Consider the following 10,172-nt stretch of genomic DNA (forward strand, 5'->3'; position numbering starts at 1 on the left):
CTTAATTTTCGTCCCTGTCATCCACATTTTTGTCCTCTGATGTATTTTTACATGATCAGATATAGTATATTTGTTCTAAAATTATATAGGATTGCCTTGTCGCTTTCATACAAAGAATGTTTCATCTTGATATCATTAAAACATGTTCAAGACCTTTAGTTTGACAATTTCTCCCACCAGGCGGAGTTCACATGTGTTGATAATTCATGGTGGACACACGTTTGGCACCGAGTGTTTAACATATCTGCAACCTTTTGAGAGCCACAATGAAAGAAACACCGTTGTCAAATTGTGAGCGACAGTTCCTTTTGAAAGCTATTGAGGAGAAGAAGGTAAGTTGCTATGTTTAGGGTACGTAACTGAATGTATGGTGTACCACCTGCGTGCTAGCTAGTAGCTTGCACAAAGCACGAAGTTCTGCACATCACAACGTACTATTTAGTAACAAATCAAATTGTCACTTCATTTACGTGAACCATTTACCATACTCTCTAGCGCCTGGATGGAAGACAGACTTATGACTATAGAACTATAAAGATATCCTTCGGCACTGACTATGGATGTTGCTTTGTTGATCTTGGGAAGACGAGGTGAGATTTTCAGCCCCATGTTTTCCATTAGAATAGTTACTCAAACGTAAGTTAATTCCTTTGTTATACGAATGTGTTAATTTCAGAGTTATGACGCAAGTCTCATGTGAGCTCGTCGTCCCGAAAGACAACCGACCATCGGACGGAATAATGTTTTTCAATGTAGAGTTATCACCTATGGCGTCGCCTGGTTTTGAAGTTGGCAGGTAAATTTACTTAAGTATATTACACCCACGCATAAACCTAACACCACCATCACAGTTAAAAATGAGTATTGTCATTGTTTTCTTTCTACAGGCAGTCCGAACTGCTGGTGAAGTTGAACAGACAACTGGAGAGATGTCTGAGGAACTCTAAATGCTTTGATACAGAGTCTTTATGTGTGGTGTCTGGTGAGAAGGTAGGCTCAGTCAGGGGCAGAGATTTGTTTTCAAAGGTGGGTGGGACGGGAATTTATGACAGAGGATGTGGCCATTAAATATAATGTTCTTAAAAAAGGGTGTGTGTGAGACATGTTTCACCCACCTGTTATGAAACCTATGCCCCTGAGCTGTGTGAATTTATAGTGCATGTGTAAGTCTATTTTTCATTCCCCTTAGTTACGGTAGCCCGTACCGAATCTATGTCTGCCTCGGTAACCGTGTGTTTGTTTTCCAGGTGTGGCAGATAAGGGTTGATGTTCATGTCCTGAACCACGACGGCAACCTGATGGATGCGGCTAGCGTGGCCGCCATCACTGCTCTTTCCCACTTCAGACGGCCTGACGTTGGTATCCATGGAGAGGAGGTCACCGTGGTGAGGACCCCTTGGTGGTCATCAGCTGCTGTAGAAACAAAGACTGTGGCGTTTTCGGTGCAGGTGTGTTTGTCAATGACTGTAGTGTTGGGGTGTGTGCTTGTTTTGTGTGTGCAGTACGGTTCAGAGGAGAGAGACCCCATCCCTCTCAGCATCTACCACATGCCAATCTGCGTTAGCTTCTCTTTCTTCCAACAAGGGTAAGCACCCTTGCTCTTCATCTCTCAGACACTACAGCAATCATGGATCTCTCTGACTTCCTTTTCTCAAATTCACATTTCTTCTGTTGTCTTCTGCTTAACACACACGCGCGCACACACACTGACACACACTGTTATGTGCCCAGGACCTACCTGTTGGTGGACCCGTGTGAGAGGGAGGAGCGTGTGATGGATGGCCTGCTGATGATCGCTATGAACAAGCACAGAGAGATCTGTTCCATCCAGTCCAGTGGGGGCATCATGCTGCTCAAAGAACAGGTGGGAGGGAGGGACAGTTAGAATTTGAGAAGTGGAGGGAGGAGACGTGGAGATGGATGGACGGAGATATTAAAGAAACCATTTTGGCTCAAAATGGCTTCCGGCACATCTACATGTTTTTAGATTGCCACCAGCTGCCATTTCGGCTGAGAATTGTAATCATGCGTTTGTTGTCGTCAGGTGCTGAGGTGCAGCAAGATCGCCAGTGTTAAAGTTACAGAAATCACAGAGCTCATTCACAAAGCCCTGGAGAACGACAAGAAAGCCAGGTAGGATGGAAAGAGGTTTTATATGACTGCAATAAAATAATGATCCGAGTTGTCTATTTGGAAAAAAACAAACGATTGTAATGAAGTATTCTAGTAGCGTCAAACTTTTTATATACATATATAAAACATATACTGTGGACATGTTCTGACCTTCCAGGAAAGAAGGCGGTAGGTGTGGCTTCGCAGAGTCTATGCCACGAGAGCGAATCACCGTGCTGAAAAAGCAGGAGACGCCGGTGGAAACGATGGACATCAAAGAGAAAGCCAAAGAGATCATCCACAGAGCAGAGCCCCCATCCCAATTGTATCCTCCCCACAATATGTTAAAGTCACCAGTCTGGGGCATGATCAAAAGGCTGAAATGCCACACACAAAATTAATAAGAATGCTTGCTGATCTGGGAGATGAGGTTTGAGACCTAGAACAGAGGTGAGAAAGTCTCTTTCTCAGATCCAGCTCTATATCTCCCAGATCTCTCGTCACATCTCCCTTGTCCTTAACCATTGGTCTGTCAGGGTGTCGTCTCCTGTGCTGCCGGCTCCAGGCACAGGCCAGGTGGGCGAAGGGCTCCAGAACAGCTGGGGTCTGGAGGAAGACGAGGAGGATGATGAAGATGAGGGCGATGTAGTGATGTTGGAAAAGCGTGGGAGGAGAGGTATGGGAGAGACTAGCTGTGGTTTAAGAGTGAGATGGATGAATGGATCTGGAAAAATAGTAATTTGTCTATTCTGAGACTGATTTCCTGTTTCCGTTTTCCTCAAGTGGATGTTGTGGTCATATCGGACAGTGAGGAGGAGGAAGTGGTCATGCTTAACCAGGAAACATCAGAGCCGGCTCCCAAATAAGTACTTGAATTGTCATCTAGTATTTTGTTTTTGTTTTGCAGTTTCACTTACATCATTCTACCACTAAGGGGCACCACATGAATTGCATGAATAATAAAATGCAAGTCATGGACTGGGATTTGAAAATCATTCTTTGTACTTCCCTCAGGATTAAAGGGTCTGCCATGAAGAAAACAACAAGGTCCGTGCAGTGAGACACCAGCCCAGATCCCTCTCGACACCTCCTCAGTCTGACAGATTATCTACATTTGTAAAATGGGCTATAAAATATATTACTCATTATTATTATTAAAAGCAACATTTTCCAATGTCTCTCAGTTTCGATTTACTTAGGGAGATTTATCAAGTTGTATGTGTGTATTAAGAGTGTCAATGTAATGCATCACTTAGCATTAATTAGAATTTTGCAGTGGTCAGACAGTATTGTAGCATTATGACATGGCCCAAAGGCAACTATTTATTTCAACATTAGTAAACCAGTATGTACGGTATGCAGCTCAACACATTGTTTTTCGGAAGAACTTCCATGGCCACTAGGTGGCTGTTTGTGTGCTATACACACTGACTGTTCAAGAAGTTAGTTGACAGGATAGATATTTGCGTCGTCTTGTCACAGAAGCAAGATACAATGAAATCCATAAATGTTTCATTTAAATACACTTTGCAGCAGGAAGGAACCTAGTCTACCGTACACAGACAACAATCCTTTATATTATCACACTTATAACAACAAACATGTTAACCTACATGTATGACACACCAACCACTACTGGGATGATATGTGTCTGCAAAAAAGCAAGGCACAAATTGAAGGCAGTTTAAACTAATACACATTTCAATAACATGAAAGACTTGTGTAACTCACTTGGGTATACATGGCATAAGTATTTTGATAAAACACTTTTCGCATCAAAGCTAAATACTGTAAAATAATACTAGCCATATTATTATTACGAGCCAAAATTGTACCAAATAAACACAACATGCAAAGAACCTAACATCCACTCTGATTATATAGACAGAGATAAGTGCTTTATCAAGACAGAGCACAGCCAAGATTGACATGACATTAGAATTGTTGCCACAGGAGACCAACACAATAAGGTGCAGAAAACATCCCCATCCCATTATAACATTGTCAATGTCTTCCACCTTTGGTCCTTAAGATCAAGTGTCAATAGTGATTATAAATAAATACATATACACTTTGACATACTTGCCATTTGTCTATTTCATAGCAATTTTGTATTTTAACTCTAGTGTTGTAAAGCCAAGATACAGATTATGCATTTAAAGTAAATCTATTGAACAGTGTGAACGGGCCAACAAGTTGTTTTGTTCTGTATACATTTACAGTTTTTCTCAATTGTTTACACACAAATACTGGTACTTGAGACACAATGACCACAACATGTAACTCATGCACCAACCCCATGAACCAATTGTGCTAAACTACAAGCACAATTCCTGCTTTACACTCAAATTGCAGTTCTAACACACACTTTTTTCCAAACACTACACACAATTCCTTGCATTTGGCACAATTTTCATGAAGAAAATCTTTTGTTTTCACAAAGAACACACGGCCATTCAAATACGCACACTGACTCATCACATGGGCAAACACCTGTCACACAGTTTTACAATTAGCAATCAGAGCTTTAGAATAAAAGGGCAACAGGTGAACTTTTCTGTTTTTGAGCAATGGATGCCAACATTGGAAACAGAGGCAGAGGAGTGAGAGTAAGAGGAGGAGGACAGGGAGGACGAGGATGAGGAAGGCCAAGGACCATAATTTCTGATGAGATCCGAGCCGCTTTGGTTGACCATGTAGTCAACCATGGTCTAACAATGAGGGAGGCTGGGCAAAGAGTACAGACAAATTTGAGCAGGTACACTGTAGCATCCATCATCGGGACTTTCCGAAATGAGAATAGGTAAGAAATCTACACTCACTACAAAAATGACTAAATGTAAATGTAATTGCAGTAGGCCTACTGCATATCAATACAGTACTCAATGAGTACAGTAGTACAGTATTGCCTGTGGACTGTTCTGTAGGACTGTAAAATAAAGTATGTTTCAAGTATTTGGAAAATGTATTCCTACTTTGTATTCCTACACAGTATTTACAGTATTTTACTATTTGTTTGTCAGAACTGAAAGATTACCAACACAAGGTGGTCGGGAACGCCTTCTGTCTCCTGAACAGGAAACTGAAATCATGAACATGGTCCTAGAAAATAACGCCATAAAATTACGGCAAATACAAAGAAAAATAATAATAATGTAACTGTATACACTATACAGTAAATTATTCAGTTGTTTTGTATGTAAACCACTGTATGTGCAACTTTGTGTTGGTTGGGATGTACACTGTGTACATATATGTAAAATATATTTGTTACCGTGTATTTCTGTGTTCTGAGTATAAAAACAATATTCTCAAATATTTTACAACACACGTATGTATGTACTGTCTGTAGTAAATGTAACACTGAACAAAAAAAGGCCTAACTCACTATGATGAATGAAGAATAAGTGTTTTCCATTCATCATAGTGTTTTACATGGAGCACATCAGTGTTCAAATGGTTCTTATAAATGTCTATTCATATGATGGTCTGTGTTTGTCATTTTAAAACAAAATACCATTTTGAGATTAAATAACATTGTTTTGAATGTTAAGTTTAATTTTGTAGGAGAAGTGAGGGGTTTTGCCCATTGTGTGTGTGTTTTTTTGATTTGTGTGTAGAGTTCTGAGAGTATGAGGTATGCATTCAGAAAATGTGTGTAACCAATCGAGAAAAACTGTAATTCAGAGGAGTACTAAATAGGTCACACCGCCCTGGTTTGAAAAACTGCCAAGTCAGAGAACTATATTAGTGTGTGTAATGAGATTGCGTGAGATGTAAGATCAAATATTTTTGAATTATGTTAAATGTTGTCATATGCTGAAGTCATCTGGAATAATTAAAGAAATAACGGTGTGGTTCTCATGTCAATAAAGTGGGCCCTGAATGACTCTTTGGCAGATTCCAGACACAGAACATTCTGAAATGTTGAACATTGAAATTTAAATAAATAACAGATCAGTCTGACACACACACACCTGCAGTAGAAAACTGTCCACTACCATCATTGTTACTATGTAATTTTTCACCAAGTTGAGGTAGGCTCAATGGTTCAGTCTAAATTATCTATTCATATATGGGTAACAAAAGGACATTAGTTCATTATGTATCTCCCCCCAGTCTGAAGACTACCATCTTGTGTGTGTGTGTGTGGAGGGGGGTTAGGGTTGGGGGGTTATACTTCTCGACTCATACCACCTCTTGCTATGCCAGTGTGCTTTGATAGGTGGCATCATTAATTTGAACAGCAATTAAAATAAGTAATACTAGAAACTAATATTAGTATTATTAGGGTTTTGCACGGCGTGCTGTTCGGCAGTTAGGGCACCTTGAGCAGCAGTTCATATGTGGCGTTGATGATGCCCCAGGACAGCACAGAGCGGTGGTAGTTCAGGTGCACACCGCGGAACAGCAGCACCACCCGCCCGCCCCGCTCCTTCAAAATGGCCGCCAGCACCTCCCTTCCGGATGGAAAGTGGCCCCCGATCTGCGCCTGGGCATGGGATTTGACCACGTTGAGAGGGTAAAAAAGGACCCCCAGGAAGGCCCCCAGAAGACCCCCACAGACAAAGTCGCTGAGGAGGTGTGCGGCGTGGGAGTCAGCCTGGGGGAGGAGGTCCTTGAGGGGGCCGCGTAGTGCGAAGAACAGGGCGTTACTTGGGCCGTTGCGGAGCAGGATGGGGACAAGGCCACGGTAGCACTCGCGCACGCCATGCTCTTGCAGGAGCATTCGGAAGGTGTGGACCGTGTTCTGAAAGCGGGCGTGGTGCCGGGGGTCTTGGAGTAGGGTCTGGACACGCTCGAATGGTGTGAGGGCGGCCTCGGCAGTGCCTGACAGAAAAAGTTTTTGAAAGCATTCCTAATTGTCAAACAAACAGCCACACAAGGAAAGACTTCTGAGAAGCAGCCATGAGCTGTTTAGTAAGTAAGATGTTACTGTTACACCGTAATGTTAGTTTTGCTCAAAGTGTCGGGTAGCTGAGCTATGGTTACTTTGCGATGTGGCTACTGACAGTTCCTTACTATGCACTTCTGAACCTTGATCTTCTGCTGTACTTAATAAATGAACTAAACCCCTCAGTTTGGAAACGTTATTTCGGTCGATTATTCCTCCCCTTCAGTAATACCAATTGGTATTGTATTTTATATCGTTGGAGAGCCTGATTAGTCACCTTTACAACGAGGTACAACCTAAGGATCGTGCATTCGTGGAACGAGCAACACAGCTAACCGGGCGGGTAGCGGCCCAAAATGTTTTGCCATAATCCCCTGCAATATTCTTCTGTTGATATTCACTCTAATACCAATTGGTATTATTGAAGGGGAGGAGTAATTGACCGAAATAATGTTTCAGAACTTTTTTTGAGGGGTTTATTTGTAAGTTGCTTTGGATAAAAGCGTAAAAAACTTCACCTGCTAGGATAGCGGCAACACTGCGAGTGAGGAGCTCTGGCGCACCCGTGTGTTGAGGCAGCAGACGGGAGAAGTCCTCATACCTGGAACCATATTAAGGTTTGTGTGTTTAGTCAAGACAGGTCAGTCAAGATACCAAGTGGTTATAGTTGAAAAATCAGTTGGAAATGCTAGTTTGGGGTGTGAGGACTGTTGGAAAGAATGGTGTCATATACATACAGTCCAAACATGATGGCCACGGTTGTGGTCTTCTGGAGAAGGGGGGGAAGGAGACCTCTGTAGAGGGTCCTGAGGCCGTCCTGCTGGAGCTGACACACTGCCTCCATCACACCCACCCCAAAAAGCTGCTGGCGGAACAACACCTGGGAGGGGGGAGTTCAACATTTTGGTTTTGCAAATCAATGTATTTTCATGTCTTGACTTCTAAGTTTATGTTACTCCAAAGTGCCTCTGACAGCAGGCTATAAATAAACGTCTTGATTGTCAGGACGGCTTTTTACTGGTCTGTGACAGATCTGAACAGATGGAGGCATATGTCAGGCCAAGGGGGCATAGTTTGAAACACTAATAAGCCTTGTGTTACGGCCTTATGTGATAAGATCCCAGTTCAGCTGACCTTGTGTATGGGGAAGGTGACCACGATGTTGGTGAAAGCAGCACAGGAGCCACACAGGTAGTGCTTCTTCCTGGGGTCTACATTAGGAAGGAGCATCCGTCCTCTGCCACAAGACGCCCCCTCTGTGTTATGGGCCTGGGGGGTCATGGCGAACTGCTTTCACTCTGGACTGACGGGAAACTCCATAGTCTCATCCATGGCCACACTTCCACATGTACCAGGTGCCCGGCATTAAAACACAAAATTCTAGAATGGAAATTAGTTGTTAACCCTTGTGTTATCTTCGGGTCGTTCTGACCCATCAGTCATTGTGACCCACCGTCGTATTGCGACAACTTTACCGCATACAAAAACAAAGTGAAGCATTTTCTTTTAACCGTTGGGCTGTCTCAGACCCCCCACATTGCGAAGGTTAAAAGAAAATTATTTTTATTTGTTTTTGTATTGGGTAAAATTGGGTAAACACAACGATGGTTCGTTATGAACCTTTGGGTCATGTGACCCGAAGGCAGCACGAGGGTTAATGTTGCTAAAACTCCAGAGAAAATACTGTATACAATCATCTTTTTATTCTCAAAAAGCACACAGTCAGTAATGGCTCACCATAAAAGATTACAATGAATCAGAAAACGTATTTGGGGCTCCCTAATCAGGTCCTAAAACCATGCATTCAATTAGTACTGAGTACTACAGACTAAAACACAAACATATTTTACATGAAAACCAGTCTAACAACTAGGAGTTAGACTGGTCCTAGCGCTCACGGCACTTGTGTGCTAATCAGCAGCTCTGATGTGATTTAATCTGGTGTCACAGAAAAGGCATTCCATGGTTGTGACAGCTATGTCTGTTACTCATCGGGGCCCATCAACATGTCAACTCATTCTATACCCTATACAATATGTTTTAGTGCTTCACAGTGAAACACTGGGGGTGGCACAGTGACAGTAGTGACAGACAGCTGCTCATCTTCAACGGAGGACAGGGGCCAGCAGACAGGAAGCTTGCAACTAGTCAACGAAAACAACCACACCCAACTCGTTAATCTTTCATCATGGTGTGTGAAAATGGAAAAGAACAGAATTTTGGAGATCAATTCAAATTTTGATAAATAGGCAAGAGGTTGTGCCTAGACTTGTACAGGCACCTCATCAAGTATTGCGTCTACTTTGATGGTGTGTTTGCCTCTCTGTGTGGGTCGACATGCGTAGCGTATACACAGCAAACACCTCACCTGTCGTTGGATGCAATCCTGTAACATTTTCAGAAACCATTTTTTTTTTTTTGACATCAAAATAATGTCATTTTTAGGGGCAAAGGAAAACTAAGGAACAAGAGATAGGGTAGATGTGTCAGGGTAAGATCAATTACTATGACAGGTAGCTATTGTGTCTGTGTCTGAACGCACACTGTCACGCTTGTTCAAATCATACAAACAACTCATCACAACAACTAATTTTAGCAATCATTATACTCACTGACGATAAATACGACTGTTTAAAACATGGCATTTACCATCAAAGTGGGACCTTTTCGCTTTGTTTTATTTGATGCCCTTCGTGTCTGTTGTTATAGCCTACCAAGGCTATTGTATTGCACAGCGCCCTTTTCCGCATTGCATTCTGCATCGTCACGACCTCCCAACCAGTTCTCGTCTCTGATTGGTAATTTCATCTTCGAACAAAAACGCCATGTGTAGCAGTGCATCTTTTTTGTTTACTGTAAAAAATAAAAACAAACGATGGTTACGTAATGTATTCCATTCCCTATTTTCAGACAAAAAATAATTTCCGGGTATTTTTGGCGTTCTTGGTGACTTGTGTTCTTTGGATTGGAACCGTACTTGGGCAATGAAAGATGACGTCAAACCAGTTCGCAAGAACACAAGAACGGAGAAAAACGTAAACAGCCACTCGGCCCATTTTTCTCTCTCACTCATAAAAAGTGTAACCACGTGCTTGGATAATTGATTGCCTGTACTGGCACGTTGGGTAAAATGTAAATCAAGATAAATGCATGTCTTTTTGACATG

The 10,172-nt window shown here is 42.2% G+C and overlaps 2 protein-coding genes across 5 annotated transcripts; one reads left to right on the forward strand and one right to left on the reverse strand.

Annotated features, from left to right (window-relative positions):
• Positions 1 to 171: 171 nt before the first annotated feature.
• exosc9 (exosome component 9) lies at positions 172 to 4,006 on the forward strand. Its single transcript, XM_062478115.1, has 12 exons — positions 172 to 332; positions 496 to 590; positions 677 to 796; positions 888 to 990; positions 1,248 to 1,385; positions 1,503 to 1,585; positions 1,732 to 1,864; positions 2,045 to 2,133; positions 2,291 to 2,437; positions 2,649 to 2,788; positions 2,896 to 2,978; positions 3,127 to 4,006. The coding sequence occupies exons 1-11, from the start codon at positions 267 to 269 to the stop codon at positions 2,976 to 2,978; spliced, it is 1,197 nt and encodes a 398-aa protein (XP_062334099.1). The 5' UTR covers positions 172 to 266; the 3' UTR covers positions 3,127 to 4,006.
• slc25a51a (solute carrier family 25 member 51a) lies at positions 3,402 to 9,997 on the reverse strand. Of its 4 annotated transcripts, XM_062478117.1 has the most exons (7): positions 9,656 to 9,997; positions 9,288 to 9,392; positions 8,744 to 9,150; positions 8,141 to 8,386; positions 7,744 to 7,886; positions 7,525 to 7,607; positions 3,402 to 6,942 (listed from the first exon to the last, which is right to left on the reverse strand). In XM_062478117.1, exons 4-7 carry the CDS (start codon positions 8,285 to 8,287, stop codon positions 6,431 to 6,433), a joined length of 885 nt encoding a protein of 294 aa, XP_062334101.1. In that variant the 5' UTR covers positions 8,288 to 8,386; positions 8,744 to 9,150; positions 9,288 to 9,392; positions 9,656 to 9,997; the 3' UTR covers positions 3,402 to 6,430. The 4 variants fall into 4 exon arrangements, with proteins under 4 accessions (XP_062334101.1, XP_062334102.1, XP_062334100.1 ...); XM_062478118.1 differs by lacking the exon at positions 8,744 to 9,150; XM_062478116.1 differs by lacking the exons at positions 8,744 to 9,150; positions 9,288 to 9,392.
• Between the last annotated feature and the right edge of the window lie 175 nt (positions 9,998 to 10,172).

The sequence above is a fragment of the Osmerus eperlanus genome, chromosome 14 (assembly GCF_963692335.1).
Source record: "Osmerus eperlanus chromosome 14, fOsmEpe2.1, whole genome shotgun sequence".
Lineage (NCBI taxonomy): Eukaryota > Metazoa > Chordata > Actinopteri > Osmeriformes > Osmeridae > Osmerus > Osmerus eperlanus.